Consider the following 23,022-nt stretch of genomic DNA (forward strand, 5'->3'; position numbering starts at 1 on the left):
GAAATCACCAGTTGTGTTGTGGTGGTGTTGGTATACAGTTAATAGCCCTATTCAACAATAATAATAATAATAATAATAATATTGTCAAAAAAACCACTCAGTCCATCATTACTTTAAGACATGAAGATCAGTCAATCTGGAAAATTACAAGAACTTTGAATATATCTTCAAATGCAGTTACAAAAACCATCAAACACTATGATGAAATTGGCTCTCATGAAGACCATCCCAGGAAAGGAAGACCGATACTCGCCTCTGTCGCAGAGGATAAGTGATAAGAAGTCTCAGAAATTGCCAGTTAACATCGCCCCAGATTAGAGCTACATGAATGCTTTACAGAGTTACTGTAAGTAACAGACTGTGAAAGTAGAGGCATGGTTGAATGTCGGTTTGTGCACGGAGAGCAAAGCGGCGGGAGATGAGTGGTGAAGGGATTACACCTGGAACTGATTAACACTGTATTTTTATTTTTTTTGTGTGTATTCTATTACAGTGACGACTGAGGGCTAAAAAGAGGGGAGAAATGGCCATGAGGAGGAAGACACTGAAATCCGGCACAGAGCTGTGTGGAAACCATTATTGAGGGAGGCTAATAAGAAGGGGGAAAATGGTGAAAATGTGTACTTTAGTCTAATGAGTCCAAATTTAAGATTTTTGAAACATGAAGGTGGTGTGGTGGTGCTTTGCTGGTGACATTGTTAGTGATTTATTCAAAATTGAAGGCACAAGTAACCAGCATCACTTCCAGAGCAAGGCTATCTTTGAAGCAAAAGATGGCTACTCTGAAGAATCTAAAATGTAAAACATTTTGTTTACACTTATTTTTTCTTACTACACACACTGCCCTCAAAATTATTGGCACCCTTTGTAAAGATGAGTAAAAAGGGTTAGAAAAAAATCCAACTTTTGGTGGTGAAGCTTCAGGTCATACTGAAGAAAAAACTGAGAAAAATCCAACCTTTAATTGAAATAAATTTATTCAGAGAAAAACAAAACCCTTATCAAGAAATAATTATTTTCAACAAAAATATGTGCCACAATTATTGGAACCCCTGATAATCATAGTGAACAGAATGTAACTGAAGCATGTTTCCAATTTAAGTTGTACATTTTTTAATTTGTGTGTAGGAACTTTCAAATTGTAATCCATGACTTCAAGATTAAACTGGGGGAAAATATGAGGTAACACAGAGGCTAAATTTCCATAGTCATCCATCAACATGGGAAAGATAAGAGAACACACTATAGGGTACTGTAATTCCAGATATCTCATCTCATTATCTCTAGCCGCTTTATCCTGTTCTACAGGGTCGCAGCCAAGCTGGAGCCTATCCCAGCTGACTACGGGCGAAAGGCGGGGTACACCCTGGACAAGTCGCCAGGTCATCACAGGGCTGACACAGACAACCATTCACACTCACATTCACACCTACGGTCAATTTAGAGTCACCAGTTAACCTAACCTGCATGTCTTTGGACTGTGGGGGAAGCCGAAGCACCCGGAGGAAACCCACGCGGACAACATGCAAACTCTGCACAGAAAGGCCCTCATTGGCCACGGGGCTCGAATCCGGACCTTCTTGCTGTGAGGCGACAGCGCTAACCACTACACCACCGTGCCGCCCTAATTCCAGATATTCTCATCTCATCTCATTATCTCTAGCCGCTTTATCCTGTTCTACAGGGTCGCAGGCAAGCTGGAGCCTATCCCAGCTGACTACGGGCGAAAGGCGGGGTACACCCTGGACAAGTCGCCAGGTCATCACAGGGCTGACACATAGACACAGACAACCATTCACACTCACACTCACACCTACGGTCAATTTAGAGTCACCAATTAACCTAACCTGCATGTCTTTGGACTGTGGGGGAAACCGGAGCACCCGGAGGAAACCCACGCGGACACGGGGAGAACATGCAAACTCCGCACAGAAAGGCCCTCGCCGGCCCCGGGGCTCGAACCCAGGACCTTCTTGCTGTGAGGTGACAGCGCTAACCACTACACCACCGTGCCGCCCTTAATTCCAGATATTTTATTTCATATTTATGATGCCTTCAGCATTGCTATACAATGCAGAAAACAATTCAAATAAAGAACACCACCAAATTAGGAGGTGTCCCCAAACTTTTGACTGGTACACTACGTGCTAAATTTCATGAGTTTTCGCCCAATGGAACCACCTAAAAATGGCCATATCTTGAAGAAAACAGTGCTCAGGTCCTAATTGGAAAAAACGTCTTAAATGTGTTCTGGCAACCATATAAATGATATGGTTATAAATGATGTATGATTCTGACATCCAGAATGTGACTTATTAGCAGTTTCACCAGCAACAGCAGCCTTGTGGAATTCTTTAGTGGAGAGCTACTGTGATGAGTGATAAAACTTGAGTTATGAGTGAATAATTTGGATTATTCAGTTTTATTGTTTTGATTTCCTCAAATATATCCCCCCCCATGAGAACTCCTCATGCCCTTTAGCCATACATACAGCTCCTTCAGTGAGAAAATGAACACACACACACAAGGCCTACACATCCATGCTCTTCAGAGTGGGGGGAGAAGGGAAGAGAAAAAAAAGGAACTTCATCCAGCTGAGGCAGAAATCCAGAGAGTTTAATTCTAGAACAGTCGATCATTCGTGCTCAAATTAAAGTGGCTTCCCTGTGCCTTAGGTCACACACATGCACCTTTTCTCCAATCTCTGAGTAAGAAGCACTGAGGTTCCTCTGTGGTTAGAACATTGCATCCTAACTTAAATCAGCAAGTGTGGCTGTTTTGACTCCGATAAATGCAGGCACCAATTCTTTGAGAGTGTCTCTGAAAGTAAAACAATAGAAAACAATGGATGAAATTAAAAAAAAAAAAAAAAAAGCAACAGACTTTCCCACAAATCTTCCCCTTGATTAATGGATGTGTGTACAGTAGAATGATCAATGCCAGCATATCCTCCCTTTTATGGTCCCATCTGCTTCTGGATCTTATGTATTTGCAGTAGAAGATCAAAGGTTGTTCAACATAATTGTCATTGAAGGTTACAGAAACAGAAGTGCCAACTGACAGAACAACTTTCCCTGTGTTAACAGACTCCCACTCACCCTGACTACATCTGGCTTTCCATGAATATGTCTATCTTTACACAGCTCTGAATGGAGCTTCAAAATCATTGTTTCCAGAGTGCCAATGGGTCCCAGTGAGAGAAACTGCATTGTCTGGGCAATAATAATAGGCCTAGAAAGACTGAAGAAATGCCATTACATTTAGGTTATACTCTAGATGTTGCTGTAAAATAAAGAGAAAACAAGTCTCTCAGTACAGATACTCAAGTGTTTCAAGTTCATCGTGCATCCAGAATGCAATGCTGTCTGCAATGGCAGTGATGAGAATTTGATTTAGCTTGTTTTAAAAACAGAAATGGACTGCTTGTACCACCCCCCCGACTGGTCAGTGTTGCACTCACTGAATGGAAAGGGTAATGCCTCCCACCCAGAGAGCAGGACTAGAGTGCTCCCAGCCACGGATGGCTAGGGCATCATCAGGAACTTACAATCTGCCAAACTCTGTCACCACACTTTCTCACACAAGTCCTTGAACAACTTGAATTTTGAACTCAATTCTAATAAAGGGTACTGCAAATTAAATGTAGCTCAACCACATGGGTGGAAAAAGGAACATTTTTGCGTCCCTAAGTGACCCTCCCCTGGAGAGAGTTGCCTTTCAGTACAGAAGAAAAGGCCAAGTTTACTGAGGTTCCAAAATAAGAAGCTGTTGATTTCTACAGTATATTACAATAATCCAGGTCACAGCTGGCTGAAATGCTTTTTTTTTTTTGTATGAATCTTCAACAGATCTCAAGACATTAATTGTTGACTTCTGTGCTGATACATGGCTACAGAGTTGGGGGGGGGGGGAAGAAACCCCAAAATCCTTTTTTTTTTTTTAAAATTCCTTCAATATTACTTTACCGGTTTAAAATTCACTGTTTGCAAGGTCACTTAAATGTGAATGGCATTTTCCTCCAACACCTCAAATCACTCCAAAACTTCTATTAGATTATCCAGACAATTAAAGTATGATGGGACAGAAATAAGCAGGGAAACAAACACTCCACTGTGGAGATATTCATTATGTATGTAGTCACAAGGCCTGTCCTGATGACTGCTTGATTTGTGTTGTATTCTTTCCTCAGTTTTTACAGCTTGCAAACACATACTGCTTTGTTCCACTGTGTCTACCCCCCAAACACCATAAAACAGGGTATATCAATGACAGGAGCACTTACAGAAGACATGAAAAATTTGATTTCCCTTTTCCTTTTCTTTATTGGCACAAGATTAATTTGTGTTTACATAAAACAGCAAAATTTGGCTTAGGAGCAGTAGCCATTTCATGATGGTTTTGGAAATACAATAAAATAACACGTCTCAGTATATGCACAGCAGAGATATGAACAAATAATGGGGTTACTTTTCCCAAACCTTATCAAATGATTTTCCACCACAAAGACTGCAGATTCCACACAGAGCAGAAATTGACACAAAAGGAAGAAACATTTTTCAGAACTGCAGCTCAAAACAAGCAGTCTTATCTCTAAGCCATTTTTTCCATTTACAGAGAAAGTTCCTTCAAAAAGTACCTTATCTCTCTCTCTCTCTCACACACACACACACACACACACACACACACACACACACACACACACACACACAGAGTCACCAAATATAATTCTGAAATTCTCAAATCTCTGATACTGTTAGTGTTTCAGCTGGTACTCATTTGAGGCATGGTAGGATTTTCCAGCTCAGGGTACCAGCTCAGGGTAGGAGACTGTGGGTGAAATGAGAAAACAACATGCAGTTGCTCTCAGCAACTGGCTGTGGAGATTCTGAGGAGAGGAAGCAGCATTGGCACTGGTTTGCCTGCTGCAGCTGGTAGCCTGCTCTCTGCCCCAGAGCACTAAATCGGTATGCCAGGCTAAGCACTGTACACTGCCCACACAACTACAATCAATGCAGCTCAGAGAGAAAATGATGAGCAGGAGAAAACTGAATAGCCTAAAACAAGAATGGAGACAGAAAATTAATAAAATGACTTAAAATTAAAACTTAAAATAGACCAGAATACAGGACATCATCTGGCATGAGTCTGGCTGGCTCAATTAGCTGCATGTGTATTTTTCCTTTGCTTCATTCTTCATACTTATGTAGTATATGCCTTATAAATATTCTTGCCTAAAGTCTCACAAGTTAAAACCTGGAAAAAGAAACTACTGTGCATCCTCACTGGCCAACTCCTACATTAAGAAGAAGAAAACCCAACCAACCAAACATACAAGGACAAGGTTGGTTGAACAAGGTGGTCAGTGCTGACCGCTTGGGTAAACTCTGTTCCTCAGAACTACCACAGGGGGCAAGTGATGACGCACCCCTGGATAGTGCTGAATGTGATCAAACCATCGGGTCACGTTCAAGTACTCTTCTTTCTGCTGTACTGCAAGCTCCATCTGATATAGGGGAAGAGAAGAACAATAATTATTAACAATTTGGCAAAGTAGAGACGTAAAAACACAGTTTAAAAAAAAAAACATATACAGCAATATAATAATTTTATCTTTTTTCCTCTCTATCATTCAAGAATTAAGCTTTTTTGCTGATTGCTGACTTTAATACATAAATGATGACAACAAAATAAAGTAATTCCATCTTCATTTTGCTTTTCCTTCTAAAGTCTATTAGTTTTCCCTGCTGTCTTGCACAAAGTGGAGGAACTTACAACAATGGGATGGATTCCATTATACACCAGTGTATCTGCCAGAGTGATGCTGTTTCCAGCCAGATACACCTTGTCCACCAGGTACTGATTGAGCTCCTGCAAAACAAAGACAGTATTACTTGTCAACTTTTTTTTTTTTAAACAAATTTATATTCTCTGTTGCATTCTATTTTATATAGCAAATTAGTCATGGCTGATGGGAGGGTAAGGGAAATGTACTGTACACTGATTTCTTTGGTTATTTATAGACTGCTGCTCAGTGTTTCTATTAAATATCATGTTTAATGGGCTGCTTCCATCTGACAGTGAGCTTTAAATTGCTTCTGCTTCCTGGGGCAACCTTTTTCATTCTTGATTGCAATTGGGGCTTAAAGTGTAGTCTTACACTGCACATACATCATTTTAGTTTTACTGTGTGTGTGTGTGTGTGTGTGTGTGTGTGTGTGTGTGTGTGTGTGTGTGTGTGTGTGAGAGAGAGAGACCGACCATTAAGTGACAATATTAAGTGTTGATCATCACAGTTCCACTCTGGAGCAAACACTGCTAAAGTAAACTGACCCCAGCTACTTGCAGCAACACTTAGTACATAGAGCAGTGTGTACATCCTGGGTGCCTGTGACAAACTTCTGCACATGCTGTCCATATGCATGACTTTTAAGCATGATTCTGAAGATAGTGTCTGACTCTGTGTGAGATCAGCAATTAAACCCTCCTGAGTCAGTTTATGAAGTCTAAATCTGTTCACACTGTTTAGATGCCAGATTAACTTTTAGAGGACATGTGAAACATGCTGAAAATACTGAAATATTGTATATTAATGTTTGGAGAGGAAAATTGACACGCAATTTACCAGCAAAAATAGGAACCGTATCTTAGGTAGTGTTGTAGTCAAGACCACCCAAACCAAGACCAAGTCATGACCAAGACTTTGAGAAGTTGAGATCAAGTCAAGACCAAGGCAGAGTGAGACCGAGTGAAGACCAGGACTAGACCAGTATGTGTGTATATGTGTGCATGCACGCAGGGGACGTATGGACGGACAGCTGTTAACAAGAAGAAAAAATTTCAAATTAGCAATGAGTCACATTATTGGTTGCATCTGAAGCAGGAAGTTTTACATCCAATCTCAGTAACGATGTGAACAAATAAATGAGACAATGCATAGGCGATTCAATGAAAGCCCCGCAATTGTGGTCTTTACTGGTCTTGAAATAAAATCTTGAGTCCTCCATGTCTGAGACCAAGATAAGACTGAGGAAAAATGCAGTTAGTTCCGAGACAAGACCTTCAAAAAGTAGTCTTGAGACCGGTCTCAAGTACACCACCACTAATCTTAGGAACACGCCACTCAGTAGTATTTACAGCACTTGTACACAGGCCACACTCACGAAGTCAATGCCATGCTGAGTAGGGATCGACCGATATGTTTTTTTCAGGGCCGATACCGATTATTATGGAATTGGGATGCCGATAACCGATATGTGCAACCGATAAAGGTAAACATTATAATTCACATGAAATTAAACACAGCACACACTGACACAGATCTTCATATCCATGAAATGTATGTTTAATTGTAAAATTGAACATGAAATTTTGTGCAGGGAGATGCCAGCAGCATTTGTACAATAAAGTCAGACATTAGTTAGAATAAAATGAGAAATAAAATAAAATATTCACCAATAAAAAAATAAATCACTCCCTACTATATTACAGCTCACCATTTTCAGTGGAAAATAAATGAAAATACACTCTGGATTCTTTTACACTAAGAACTAAGTAAGACTTACCAACTTCAAGTAGTTTTTAAATAACAAATCAAGTGTAGGGAGCTGCCTGCAGCATTTTTTAAAAAGTAAAATCAAACAAAGTAGGCTATCACTCCCTATTATGTAACAACTTAACAAGTAACCATCTACATTCTAATGCTTTTAATGCCCAAGCCTAATATTCCCAATTTAGGAGGATTATATTGTAGTGAAGGAAGCACAGTTGCTCTGCATGTTGTCCACTGAGGCAGTTTCTGTTTTTTGTATAAATTGCCGCGGCTCTGCTCCTTTAAGAGTATATCGCTTTCCGAATCAGAAGCGCCAGCGAGGAGAATCACTTGCGCAAGAATTATAAATACTAGTGGAGTACATTACAGTGCAATGTGAAGTAGCATAAGAACATTTAAGTCAAGAGTTTAATTGATGTATTTCGTTCATTACCGTTTATCCAAGCAAGTGTGCATCCACGACACAATTCATTACTGAGCCCACAACAAGCGTCCTGACAAACTCCCTACAGTATTACATAGCCTACTAGCACCATATCACACCTGGCTTGTTTAAATGTTCAAATAGCGCTTTATAAAGTTACCTAACATATACAAGTGCAATGCGCTTTTTGAGCACGAGTCACATCATGAAGTTTACTCATCACCATAACAAATAGCCAGTAGGCTTGCGCTAGCCTACAGAACACTAACACTACGTTTTATTTCGTCTTCCCTTGACCACCTCTCTGTATGGCTGTCATTCTACTGTTCGGGTAGAACTACTGACACATTCACAACGTTTCCAGACGGGGATTTAAAAATGACTGCAGCCTACATTATGCTGGGGACTGCTTACTATGGACAACATTACATGTAGTTTCAGCGAGACTAGTTGGTTGTAGGCTAATTCAAGTGCTTCCTTCCGTAAGCTAAGTTTGCCTGGCTACACAGATGCAAATGGACAATTTTAACGAGTAGTAGATGAAGAATGTAAACATATAATGATGTTGTGCTTTTGCAACTTGTGTGTTTGTGACTTATTGCGGCAAAAGCAGCGTGTCCTTACCTTGAAGTGGGATCTGCTTCTGCCCGAGTGCCCATACGGCCGCCTTGAAACAGTTCACAGCGTTTAGCTACGCGTGTTGATTGGCTGTATCCCTTGTGCCACTTCTGCCCGAGTGCCCGTACGGCCGCCTTGAAACAGTTCACAGCGTTTAGCTACGCGTGTTGATTGGCTATATCTCTTGTGCCAAACAAATCAGATGTTGTGGTGGGCGGGACCGTGTTCTTGAACTCAGAGAGGCGAGCGCAGGAAAGGACGTGCAGTGACAGTCGCGTTAGGAACGAAATGGCTGCAAAAAGGCATGTTATCGGCGGAAATTATGGCCGATACCGATAACCCTAAAAATGCAGAATATTGGCCCGATATATCGGCCAGGCCGATTATCGGTCGACCCCTAATGCTGAGAATGGTACACAAAATAAATAAAATAATTAGTTAAAAAAAATATATAATAATAATAAAAATAATAATAATAAAAGTGACCCATTATAAAACCAGCTGGACGTCAAAGTCACAGTTTTGAGATGCATGGGGAACTGCATTGTGTGGGTTAAGAGAGTCAAATTTTAGATTTTGGCATATCATCAGTACAATGTCTACACTTTCATATTTTGAAAGAATTTTGCAGAACTTCATACCTTAGGACCTTTAAAACATGATTTTATTGAGATGAGGTTTTCAAATCCTGGTAGAAATTCATAAAAAAAACCCTTCAGACTTTGTAACAGTGATTGCATATTTCTGAGGATTAACCCTTCATGTCTGGTATCACAATACAGTGGAGATTTTCCACTCACTAGATTGAGTATTAATTCTGATGTAATTTCAATGAGTAGCCAACACAATTGTATCAAAGAAATATCTTTGTGTGAACAAAATTTGTATTTACAGGCAAACAAAATCCAAAATAAACTCCTTTATACTGACAGATAATATCCATACAAGACATGTCCGAGAGTTCACTTGTTCCTATTTCTACACAAACAGTGAGCAGACACACACCCAGCCTTTGGGAGCCTTTTGCTGCCTACATTGCCAGCTACTCACAGAGGGTCCCCCCCCCCCAAAAAAAAAAAAAAAAAAAAAAAAAAAACTTGTATTTTTACGCAACAGGCTTGTGTTTGTTTTTATTCAATGAGAAAAGCAATCTTTGTAGATGGCAAGAATCATGATGCTATGACAATGAACACTTTACTAGTATGTGTGTCAGTGCTGTGTATGCGTTATCTAGCAGTGTTAGATTTACACTTCATAAAAACTTATTCGCTTATTTTATTGCCAGTAAAAATCACATGGTTACAGAAAATTTCTGATTAGATTTTTAGAATTGTACGTCTTTGTTTGTCACACAGAATTTCACTATGCTGCAATGTATTTCTCTGCATTTAACCCATCTGAAGCAGTGAACACAGGCACGCATGCACACGAGCAGTGTACTATAGCGCCCGGGGATTCTCTCTCTCTCTTTTTTTTTTTAAGAAGCCTTTGTTGACTGTGTTACTAAGGGAAATGGCGCATGTCACATGGTTACGTCGCAAGTAGATACCTGGTTTCAATACAAATGGTTGTGCCCAGGTAAGCCCACTTTTAGCAATATCATAACTTTTAAAATGGATAAATTTTTGTTAGAAATTTTTTTTTTATATAATGCCATGTAAATGCCCGGTCAATTAAGACAAATCAATGGACATCAAGGACTTCGTCATGGATAAAAAGTTGACATCATGGTTTTAACTGAGACATGGCTTCGTCCTGACGACTATTTGTTTACGCAAATAGCGTAAACAAATAGTTTACGCTATACCTAGGATGAATGGTACTAGGGGTGGAGTTGGTGTAGGGGTGGGCGATATATCGATATGTTTTATGAACACGAAAAAGATTTTGGCATATCGTATATATCGAGATAATGCTCTAAATTAATATGATTTCGCCACTGTGCTTAATTTCCTTCACTGTGCCATGGTGCTGCCCGCCCCACCTCCTTCTTGCGTTTGTACCCCCTCCCCTCGTGTGTAGGCGGCCGTGTTAACTCATTCAACATGGCGGCGCCCACAGAAAGCCCGGAGGTGGCAGAACTCGTACCAAAAAAAAAGGACAAATGGCTCCATTATATGGAGATATTTTGGTTTTAAACCGTCGGACGAACAACAGAAAGAGGTCTACTGCCGGGAATGCAAGAACTTGGTGGCAACCAAAGCGTCGAGCACCACGAACCTGTTCAACCATTTACAGGTACGCCACAAACTTTTGTATGAGGAGTGTGCCAGGCTGCAGGTCGCGGCCGTCGCGCCCAAACCCACCACCTCTACCAAGACTCCACAGCAGACAACACTCCACACTGCTTTACCCCGGGGTGTACCATACGAAAAAATGAGCGCAAGGTGGGCCAGCATAACGGAGTCAGTTGCATTTCACATAGCAAAGGACATGGCACCCATTGCCGTCGTTGCGCAACCGGGGTTCATACGGATGCTCAAAACGCTAGACCCGAGATACAGTCTCCCTAGTCGGCACTTTTTTGCAAGACAGGAACTCCCCCGAATGTACACAACACAGACAGCGCCTTGCTGCTGATCTGGCAAAAGTCGTCCACTATGCCCTGACCACAGACATGTGGAGCAGCAGGACGTGTGAGCCATACGTGTGTGACAATACATTACATCGTCGTCGAGTGGGAGATTAAAAGTGCCTGCCTGCAGACGACCTATTTTCCACAAGACCACACGGGAGAAAACATTGCAGAGGCCCTCGGTGACGTGACGACGACATGGATGTTGAATCCAAATCCTGTGGCCATTACCACCGACAACGGATCCAACATTGTCAGTGCCGTACAGACCAAGAAGTGGCTGAGGATGCAGTGTTTTGGGCACAGGCTGCATTTGGCGATCGGGGAGTTTAATCTGTGTGTGTGTGTGTGTGTGTGTGTGTGTGTTGCCAGTGAGTGAAATGTTTGGGTGGTTTGGGTGGAAGGTCTATGTGGCGTTGATTTAATGATGGTAAAGCACACTTGTATTTTAGTGGCTGTAATAAATTAATATAGCATTTCTAGAAAAACTGTGTTGCAGAGTAATTTAAAATCACAATGTGTTAAATCAAATCACACACACACACACACACACACCTATTAAACTATATTTAAAAACTATTAATTTAATGTGTGCTTTTTCTGTGTTTACAGGCCATGGTATGCAAAACTCCAAGATCACACGGGCCATTGCAGTTTGCAAGAAAACCGTGGCTGCATTTTCCTACAGCTGGAAACGGAGGAGGGAGCTGGCCAAAGCACAGATTCAAATGAATTTGCCAGCCCACCAGCTCATCACAGAGTCGGCTACGCGGTGGGGTTCTCGTCTCCAAATGGTGGAACGAGTGCTTGAGCAAGAAAGGGCACTCGCCAAAGTCCTCTCTGCAGATAAGAAAACAAGGCAGTTAGTCCTGACCTGGCAAGACATCGAAGTCTTGGAGGCAATCCAGAGAGCACTGAAGCCCCTCCAGGAGTTCACCGACGCGCTGTCTGGGGAGGGGTACGTCACCCTTTCTTACATACGACCCGTGCTGCACCTGTTCAACAGCAAGCTCCTTGCTCCACAAGAAGATGACGGTGAGCTGGCAAACACAATCAGGCACACCATCCTCACTTACTTAAATGACAAATACTCCGAGCCCTCTACCTCTGATTTACTGGACATGGCGTCCTTTATCGACCCCCGGTTTCGGGGGACATATGTCAGCAGTGGGAAACTGGCTGCATTGAAAGAGAGAGTCATCTACGAAGCTGAGGAACTGCTTGCTGATCAGGGGAGCTCTGCTGCAGCTGTGGACCAAGCTGGGCCCCAGTCTGCTGCAGAAGAGAGCGTCGTAGCAGATCCGGCGCCCCCCCGTTGCTAAGAAGAGAAAAACCCTAGCCAGCTTCTTTGACCAAGATGCCCCTTTCTCTGCCTTAACACCTCGTGAGTCCATTGAGAATGAGTTGTCAAGCTATTTACAGTCTGTATGTTTGGACAGTGAGGCAGATCCACTACAACGGTGGTGGGAACATGAGGTTGCTTATCCAGCACTGAGCAGCCTAGCAAAAAAGTACCTCTGTGTGCCTGCCACTAGCAGTCCTTCTGAAAGGATCTTCAGCTGCAGTGGAAATATAGTTACTTGTCAGAGGGCTGCACTTAAGCCTGACACAGTAGACAGATTGGTATTCCTTGCTCAAAATCTTCAAATGTAAAAATGTTACACAACAGGTACAGTTTTTGGCTATGTATTTGTTACTGACTACTACAAAAGAGTTAATGCAGTGAGATGAGTTTGAGTTTTGTTTTTAAGGAAAAGGAAGGCAATATGTATTATTTCTATAAGTCAAATTATTATTTATGAAATGAGGGTTTTTTTTGTTATCTTAAATGTTTAAGACGCACTTTATAAGAACTGCCTACCCTCAGATTTTATGTTTGTAATTAAAATAAGGCAATATACTACTTCCTTGGTTTGCTAATTCATGTTAAAAATGGTGCACAAGCACTTTGGTACTAGTACCCGTCTACCTCTAGGCACTTGGCTGCCTACCTGTTTGCACTTCAATAAAAAAAAAAAAAAAAAAAAAAAAAAAAAAAAAAATACCTTGCTGAATTTGGTGTGTCTGTTTTTTGGGGGTTGATTTTCCTGCATAGATATCGAGATGTATATCGTATATAGAGATATAGCAAAAATATATCGAGATATTTTTTTTTCTCCATATCGCCCAGCCCTAAGTTGGTGTATTGTATACCAGCTCTTTAAGACTGGAGGAATCTGAACCAAAATCTTTCAGATCCTTTGAATCTATGGAGATGGTCATTTGCCCTAATTCCATGTCTTCAATAATTATTGTAGTATATCATCCTCCCTCTTCATCTTCGTGATTATTTTTGAACAAATTTTCTTCTTTAACAGAGCATGTCAGCATTCTTCTTGGAAATGTCAACATGAATGTTAAAATCACTGGTAATGATGACAATCTTACTGATAACCTACTAGCAAGTTTAATGATCATCTTAGATGCATTTCATCTTAAACAACATGTCTCCTTTGCTACTCATAAGGATGGCCATATATTAGATCTGATTATTACCAGAAGCAACAAATTTTCTGTTGGGAATTTGTCTGCATGGGATCGTGCAATATTTAATGCCTCGGTCACAACCGGCCGTACGTGCTCCTACGGCCGGTCTACATGCAAAAAACGCAAGGAGGGCGCGCGTGTGACGTGCTGATTTTCGAGCCGTAGACTGGCCGCAGAGGTTCTTTGTCATGTCAAATAAACTCTACGGGTGCTTACGTTTTTTTCAGGTTGCAAGACAAACTTACGGCCAACGTGCGCCTTTCTCCACGAACAAAACAAAACAAAAAAAAGCAGCAATTTGGGAAATGCCAAAAATCGCACGGCCAAAAAAAAAAAAAAATCGTACGTCCGGTTGTGACCTAGGCTTAACCATTCTGCCATCTTTTTCAATTTGACCATATCTAAACCACCAAGGAAAGAAACTTGTTTTTGCAAGCGTCATAATACTGACTAATTTTCACCGTGACTTGCTTTCCTTGCCATCGTTATTTCAACCAGCATTGACCATTCAGGAACTCTGTAGTCAGTATGATGCCATGCTATCTTTTTTGCTCAGTCATACTACTCTTCAGAGAAATTCTAGAATTATTTGACCAGCTGCCCCATGGTACAGTAAGGAAATCGCCAAACATAAGACCTTGAGGAGGAGATTTGAAAGATGATGGCACAAATCCCTGCTTGAAGTAGAACGTCAGAGATAGTTTGACCAATGCAAACTGTTAAAAGATCACATTTATTCCACCAAGAGGAAATACTACTCTGTTCTCACTGAAGAAGCGGGTCACAATCATAAGGGTCTGTTTTGCTTAATAGCTCGTGTACTCTGTCGCAAGCCTGTGAAATTCTACACCACTGCGGCTTCAGCTGTTGAGCTTGCAAACAGTTTTGCCTAATTCTTTACTGATAAGATCAAGGCCATCAGGAATGGACTCTCATCCAAGGGCTCTGTTGGATATTTTTTCAGCACTTGACGATAACACTGTTGACCATCAGCTCGACGTCCTTGAACCAACTACTGCTGATGAAACATTTAAAAAAAAAAAAAAAACACCTTGGCAGGGTCATGTCTACATCATGCCTTCTGGATCCCTTACTTTCGAGTCTCCTCAGTAAGTTTCTACAGTGCCTTGAAAAAGTACTCATACTAGGGGTCGACCGATAATCGGTCTGGCCGATATATCGGGCCGATATTCTGCATTTTTAGGGTTATCGGTATCGGCCATAATTTCCACCGATATGCCGATAACATGCCTTTTTGCAGCCATTTAATTCCTAACGCGACTGTCACTGCACATCCTTTCCTGCACTCGCCTCTCTGAGTTCAAGAACACGGTCCCGCCCACCACAACATCTGATTTGTTTAGCACAAGAGATATAGCCAATCAACATGCGTAGCTAACCGCTGTGAACTGTTTCAAGGCGGCCGTACGGGCACTCAGGCAGAAGCGGCACAAGGGATACAGCCAATCAACACGCGTAGCTAAACGCTGTGAACTGTTTCAAGGCGGCCGTATGGGCACTCGGGCAGAAGCAGATCCCACTTCAAGGTAAGGACACGCTGCTTTTGCTGCAATAAGTCACAAACACACAAGTTGCAAAAGCACATCATTATATGTTTACATTCTTCATCTACTACTCATTAAAATTGTCCATTTGCATCTGTGTAGCCAGGCAAACTTAGCTTACGGAAGGAAGCACTTGAATTAGCCTACAACCAACTAGTCTCGCTGAAACTACATGTAATGTTGTCCATAGTAAGCAGTCCCCAGCATAACGTAGGCTGCAGTCATTTTTAAATCCCCATCTGGAAACGTTGTGAATGTGTCAGTAGTTCTACTCGAACAGTAGAATGACAGCCATACAGAGAGGTGGTCAAGGGAAGATGAAATAAAACGTAGTGTTAGTGTTCTGTAGGCTAGCGCAAGCCTACTGGCTATTTGTTATGGTGATGAGTAAATTTCATGACGTGACTCGTGCTCAAAAAGCGCATTGCACTTGTACATGTTAGGTAACTTTATAAAGCGCTATTTGAACATTTAAACAAGCCAGGTGTGATATGGTGCTAGTAGGCTATGTAATACTGTAGGGAGTTTGTCAGGACGCTTGTTGTGGGCTCAGTAATGAATTGTGTCGTGGATGCACACTTGCTTGGATAAACGGTAATGAACGAAATACATCAATTAAACTCTTGACTTAAAATATTCTTATGCTACTTCACATTGCGCTGTAATGTACTCCACTAGTAATTATAATTTTTGCGCAAGTGATTCTCCTCGCTAGCGCTTCTGATTCGGAAAGCGATATACTCTTAAAGGAGGAGCCGCTCCTTTTAACCAGAGCTTTTAACATGCAGAGCAACTGTGCTTCCTTCACTACAATATAATCCTCCTAAATTGGGAATATTAGGCTTGGGCATTAAAAGCATTAGAATGTAGATCAGGGGTGCCCACAATATTTTGATTCACGAGCTACTTTTAAAATGACCATGTTAATATGATCTACTCGGACTAGGTTGTTACCACTACTAGGCCTACTATGACTACTAGTACTGCTACTACTACTAGGCCTACTACTACTACTACTACTAATAATAATAATAATAATGACACTTGTTTTGATTTATAAACATTCATATGCAATTTGTTTAATAATATGCAAACATGCATACAAAAAGGTGACTGAAATTTACATTCAAATTATGTTAAATGCATAAGCTTTGTACTCCTAAATGTATTTTTGTTCAAATCACTGTTAACTTTTATAAACCGCAAACTACGAATATGTAAACATGAAACAAGCCCACTGTAAAAAAAAAAAAGGGCTATGTTTAGAAAAAAAAAGTTAAATGCATCCAGACAGGCATTGTAAACCCCAAAACATTTTTGTTCACATCAATTGACTTTTGTATAGCCTGCTAGACAGAGATTTGATATTTACAACAATTTTATATAAAAACATTTTTCCTTCTTTTATATTTTTTTCCTTATTTCTTTTCTTTTCTTTTTTTTTTTTTTACCGTGGAACTTAGCAACAGCACAACTTTAATACATAGCATACTGATGTAGGCCCTAAATCGGATCTTAATCTGATGATGATCGGCACTGGAGGGAGTCAGAGAGGGCTGCATAGTACAGTACATAGGACAGTAGCTGCTGGTAGCGAGCCTCAAGCAGGCCTCGAGATGATCGTCGGACATACCGGAGCGGTATTTGGACTTAATGATCTTCATATGCGAAAAGGCCGACTCGCACAAATAAGTGGAGCCGAACAATGCGGTTAAGGAGGTGGCACATTGCCGCATGTTCGGGTACTTCGCCTCCGTGAGTAAATTCCAAAACGGCCCATGCGCCCTGGACTTCAACTCGATGTCAGACTGCAGCATCAGCATCTCGTCTTCCACGGCAGACGTGTTCAGCTGAAACAGTGCCGCAACTTTTGAGGCGAGGGAATCCACCTCAGTATCTTCCCCGAATAGGTGGCACATGAATGTAGCTAGTGGCTCGAGCAAAGCAAAGTCTTGAAATCGCTTCTCAAACTCTGACTGGAGAATTTCAATCTGCTCAGTGTAGCGCGCACTGTTAAGTTGCGCAAACGCCCTCCCTTGCATCTCCAGCTCCGAGGCGAGGTTTCGGAAGTTTCCTAAATCACGGCGCTGCATCTTTGAAACTAGCAGTTTCATTTTGCTGGTTGTCATGGTAACCTAATGTAACAATTTTTTTGACGCAGCGCTTGGCTGACATTTCGCTTCAGGGGAAAAAGCGAATTTGTTTACATGTAAAAATGACCACGACTTTTTTTTTTTAATTTTCATAACAAATATATTAATATTTACATATCAATCATGAGATCTACCATCCCTGCCTTTGAGATCGACCGGTCGATCACGATCGACGTAGTGGGCACCCAGGATGTAGATGGTTACTTGTTAAGTTGTTACAGAATAGGGAGTGATAGCCTACTTTATGTTTGATTTTACTTTTTAAAAAATGCTGCAGGCAGCTCCCTACACTTGATTTGTTATTTAAAAACTACTTGAAGTTGCTAAGTCTTACTTAGTTCTTAGTGTAAAAGAATCCAGAGTGTATTTTCATTTATTTTCCACTGAAAATGGTGAGCTGTAATATAGTAGGGAGTGATTTATTTTTTTAATTGGTGAATATTATTTTATTTCTCATTTTATTCTAACTAATGTTTGACTTTATTGTACAAATGCTGCTGGCATGTCCCTGCACAAAATTTAATGTTCAATTTTACAATTAAACATACATTTGATGGATATGAAGGTCTGTGTCAGTGTGTGCTGTGTTTAATTTCATGTGAATTATAATGTTTACATTTATCGGTTGCACATATCGGTTATCGGCATCCCAATTCCATAATAATCGGTATCGGCCCTGAAAAAAAACATATCGGTCGATCCCTAACTCATACCCCTTGAACTTTTTCAAATTTTCCACCTTACAACTTAACGAACTTAAAAGTTTTTTATTGAGATTTTATGTGATAGACCAACACAGGATGACCTGGCGACTTGTCCAAGGTGTACCCCGCCTTTCGCCCATAGTCAGCTGGGATAGGCTCCAGCTTGCCTGTGACCCTGTAGAACAGGATAAAGCGGCTACAGATAATGAGATGAGACCAACACAGAGTAGCACATAATTGTGAAGTGAAATGAAAATGATAAAATGGTCTTCAAAATTTTAAACAAATAAAAATCTGAAAAATGTGGTGTGCATTAGTATTCAGCCCCCTGTACTCTGATACCTCTAAATACAATCCAGTGCAATCAATTGCCTTCAGAAGTCATCTAATTAGTTAATAGAGTCCTACTGTGTGTAATTTACTCTCAGCATAAATACACTTGTTCTGTGAAGGCCTCAGTGGTTTGTTAGAGAACACTGAAGAACAAACAGCATCATGAAGACCAAAGAACTCACCAGACAGGTCAGGGATAAAGTTCTGGAGAAGTTTAAAGCAGGGTTAGGTTATAAAAAAATTATCCCAAGCTCTGAACATCTCAAGAAGCACTGTTCAATCAATCATTCAAAAATGGAAAAAAGTATGGCACAACTGCAAACCTACCAAGACATGGCCGTCCACCTAAACTGACAGAGCGAGCAAGGAGAGCACTGGTCAGAGAAGCAGGCAAGAGGCCCATGATCACTCTGGAGGAGCTGCAGAAATCCACAGCTCAGGTGGGAGAATCTGTGCACAGGACAACTATAAGTCGTACACTCCACAAATCTGGCCTTTTTGGAAAAGTGGCAAGAAGAAAGCCATTGTTGAAAGACAGACATAAGAAATCCCGTTTGCAGTTTGCCAGAAGCCATGTAGGGGACACAGCAAACATGTGGAAGAAGGTGCTTTGGTCAGATGAGACCAAAGTCGAACTTTTTGGCCTAAATGCAAAGCGCTATGTGTGGCGGAAAACTAACACTGCTCATCACCCTGCACACACCATCCCCACTGTGAAACATGGTGGTGGCAGCATCATGCTATGGGGATGCTTTTCTTCAACATGGACAGGGAAGGTGGTCAGAGTTGATGGGAAAATGGATGGAGCTAAATACAGGGCAATCCTGGAAGAAAACCTGTTGGAGGCTGCAAAAGACTTGAGACTGGGAAGGAGATTCACCTTCCAGCAAGACAATGACCCTAAACATACAGCCAGAGCTACAATGGAATGGTTTAGATCAAAGAATATTCATGTGTTAGAATGGCCCAGTCAAAGTCCAGACCTAAATCCCATTGAGCATCTGTGGCAAGACTTGAAAATTGCTGTTCACAGATGCTCTCCATCCAATCTGGCTGAGCTTGAGCTATTTTGTAAAGAAGAATGGGCAAAAATTTCAGTGTCTAGATGTGCAAAGCTGGTAGAGACATACCACAAAAGACTTGCAGCTGTAATTGCAGCAAAAGGTGTCTCTACAAAGTACTGATGCAGGGGGGCTGAATACTAATGCACATCACATTTTTCAGATTTTTGTGTGTTTAAAATTTTGAAGACCATTTATCATTTTCATTTCACTTCACAATTATGTGCTACTCTGTATTGATCTATCACATAAAATCTCAATAAAAAAAAAACAAAAAAAAAAAACTTAAGTTCGTGGTTGTAAGGTGGAAAAATGTGAAAAAGTTCAAGGGGTATGAATACTTTTGCAAGGCACTGTACATGACCTCTTGCCTGTGATCATAACCATCGTCAGTCTAGCTCTGGAGACCTCATATGTGCCCTCATGCTTGAAGAAGGCAGTAGTTACATAGTTATTCAAGAAATCGCAGTTGGACCATGAGACTCTCTCAAACTTCCGACCAGTCTCCCATCGAATTCGTGCCGATGTCTGCAGGTGGTGTTGAGCTCCCCTTCGAAAAAATTGGCATGGATCTTGTCAGGCCATTAGATCAATCTGCATGAAGATATTGTTTTGTAGTATTAACCAGATTATGCAACGTGATACCCGGAAGGAGTGCCTCTTTGCAATATCTCTACACCTAGTTTTGCAGAGGAACTCTTCTGCATTATCTCCAGAGTTGAGATTCTGAAAGAAATCCTGACTGACCAAGGCAATTTTATGCCATGTACACTGAACTGTACAAATTATTGGGGATTAAATGGATTCATACCAGTATTTACCACCTACAAATGGACAGGCTATTTGACCAATTTAATCAAATACTTAAGAACTTGATTTGTAAGTTTATTCATGGAGACCACAGAAACTGGAATAAATGGCGAGATCCTCTGTTTGCAGTGTGTGAGGTCCCACAAGCCTCCACTGGGTTCCCCCCCATTTGAATTGCTGTATGCCCACAAGCCCTGTGGCATCTTTGACGTCATTAAATAAAATTGGGAGGAGGGACCTCCACAAAGCAAAAATGAAATTCAGTACGTTCTTGACCTGAGAGCAAAACTCAGCACAGAGTCTGATAACCCAGGCAAATTTGCTACAGGTGCCAGTATGTCAATCCTGCCTGTACAACAGAGGGATACAGCTAAGGGAATTTGTTCCAGGAGATAAAGTGCTCATTTTACTGCCCATGCCGAGCTCTAAATTACTCACCAAGTGGCAAGGGCCCTTTGAGGTCACATGGTGAAATGGGGAAGTTGATGATGCATGTCAAGTTTACCACCTCAATCTCCCAAAAATCATGGAGAGAGGAGGTTCTTGTGGCTCTGGCAATGGTAGTTTCCGAGAGGTCGAAGCAGGAACCAGGCAAGTCCAAAAGGTGTGGCTCAATTCACCCCAGTCTTACCATCCCAGACAGCATAGGCTATCAGGTTGCAGGAGGAATTCTGTGAAAGGTTTTTGCCCTTGTCTGGTTACACTAACCTCATAGAGCACCACATGGAGACTCCCCCATGCGTGGTGGTGTGCAGCCACTTGTACTGGCTCCCTGAGCGCAAGAAAAATGTGGTTCAGGATGAACTCAAGACAATACCTGACATGGGGGTAATTGAGGAGTCACACAGTGACTACAACAGTCCAGTGGTCTTAGTTCCCAAGACTGATGGGATGGTTCAGTTCTGTGTGGACTAGAGAAAAGTCAACATGGTGTTTAAAATTTGATGCACATCTGATGCCTCGCAATGATAAACTGCCCAATCGATTAGGAGTGGCTCGCTTTTATTCAACACTGGATTTAACAAAAGGAATATCAGCAGATCCCCTTTACTCCATTATCCTGTGAAAAAAAGAAGGCCTTTTCCACTCTGTTTGGTTTACACCAATTTATCACCCTTCCATTTTTGTTGTTTGGGGCCCCAGTGACTTTTCAGTGTTTCATGGACAAAATCCTCCGTCCCCACAATGCATATGCCGCTGTCTATTTTCACAACATTATTATTTATAGTAAATTATTGGCAGTGGCATTTACAAACATCTCAGTGCTGTCCTGAGGTTGCTCAGGTGTGCTGGACTCACAGAAAACCCAAAGAAGTGTGCAATTGGACAGGTGGAAGTATGGTATCTGGGCTTCCACTTGGGTCACGGGCAGGTGTGTTCCCAAATTGATAAGACTGCCGCAATTGCGGCCTGCCCAAGACCTAAAACCAAAAAGAGAGTGAGGCAGTTCTTGGAGCTGGCTGGCCATTACAGACAATTTGTGCCCAATTTTTTGGAAATCAGCCCACTGACTGATCTCACTAAAAAGTGGACACCAGATCCAGTCCAGTGGACAGAGCCGTGCAAACGGGCTTTTGCTCAAGTTAAAGTGGTTTTGTGTGGGGTCCCACTGTTGCAGTCACCTTACTTTTCTCTCTCTTCTGTTTTATAGACCGATACATCAGACAGAGGGCTAGGGACGGTTTTGTCCCAGGTGGTGGCGGGGGGAGCGCCCAGTGTTGTACATCAGCTGCAAGCTCTCGATGCGAACGTTTAAGTACAGCACCATTGAGAAGGACTGTTTGGTCATCAAAATGGATGGTCCTCACTCTCTGGTACTCTCCGATAGGATGCCCTTTCACCCTTTGTTCTGACCATGCCATGCTCCAGTAGCTCCACCACATGAAGGATGCCAATGCGCAGGTCACTCGTTGGTATTTGGCCCTTTACCCCTTTGAATTCGAGGTGGTCCACAGATGGTGGTGGTGGATAAACTCCCTCACCAGGGGCGGGAGTCAGCTGCAGGCCGGATGGCTCCCTGGCCTGATTCGGGCAGTGGGAGTATGTGGTAGTGAGGGTATGGTCGAGCATCAGATATGAATAGCGAGAAGTCAGGTCGAACCAGCAGGCAACATGTGACGAGTTGCACCTGTGTCCAATTACTGGCTGTCTATTAACACGTCTTGTAGATGGCCAGTAAGGAGAGAGTGAGCTGTGTTCTCCAATGGTGTGTGAGCATGAGTTAGGCTCACTGAAAAGTGAACATTAAAATAAACCACATCTTGAACTATCATGCCTGTTCCCAGTTTCTCACTGCCCCAATTCAGGAAGGTGTTACATCACTAAAATCTGATGGATTGAGATTAGTTTTGTTTTTTTTCCCCAAAAAAGTACTGGAGTGACTGCTGCAGTTTTTCAACCAAGTAGGACAATACCAGTGATATGGGATCTGTTAATCAGTCGAGAGATGAGCTCCACAATAATGGATGTCAAGTTATGAGAGAGGTGGGAACAGGGACTAATTCACAATAAGAGGAGTACGAGGTTTTTAATTAGCTCAGCAACAGATGGAGTCATAAGTGTGAAAGAAGATAGCAAGTGTAGAGAACACTCTACAGGAATTTCAGGAGAGGAAAAGACAGTGTTAGAGAAACTGTTGTAAATAGAGTTGATTATCATTGTAGGGTTCTCACCACAAGAAGGTTCGGAGTTCGAACCTCATGCC

General features: G+C 41.7%; 1 protein-coding gene across 2 annotated transcripts in view; it reads right to left on the bottom strand.

Moving 5' to 3' along the window:
- Window positions 1-4,297: 4,297 nt before the first annotated feature.
- The window catches only part of eef1e1 (eukaryotic translation elongation factor 1 epsilon 1), a 37,871-nt gene continuing 19,146 nt past the window's right edge, over window positions 4,298-23,022 (bottom strand). Inside the window, exons 3-5 of one of the 2 annotated variants that reach the window (XM_060900904.1) lie at window positions 5,773-5,868; window positions 5,371-5,503; window positions 4,298-5,054 (exon numbers count right to left, since the gene is read on the bottom strand). In XM_060900904.1, the coding sequence (XP_060756887.1) occupies window positions 5,017-5,054; window positions 5,371-5,503; window positions 5,773-5,868 (267 nt within the window). In that variant the 3' untranslated portion in view covers window positions 4,298-5,016. Of the gene's footprint in view, window positions 5,055-5,332; window positions 5,504-5,772; window positions 5,869-23,022 lie in introns of both variants that reach the window. The other variant, XM_060900905.1, reaches the window with a different exon arrangement.

Source organism: Neoarius graeffei, chromosome 19 (genome assembly GCF_027579695.1).
Source record: "Neoarius graeffei isolate fNeoGra1 chromosome 19, fNeoGra1.pri, whole genome shotgun sequence".
Lineage (NCBI taxonomy): Eukaryota > Metazoa > Chordata > Actinopteri > Siluriformes > Ariidae > Neoarius > Neoarius graeffei.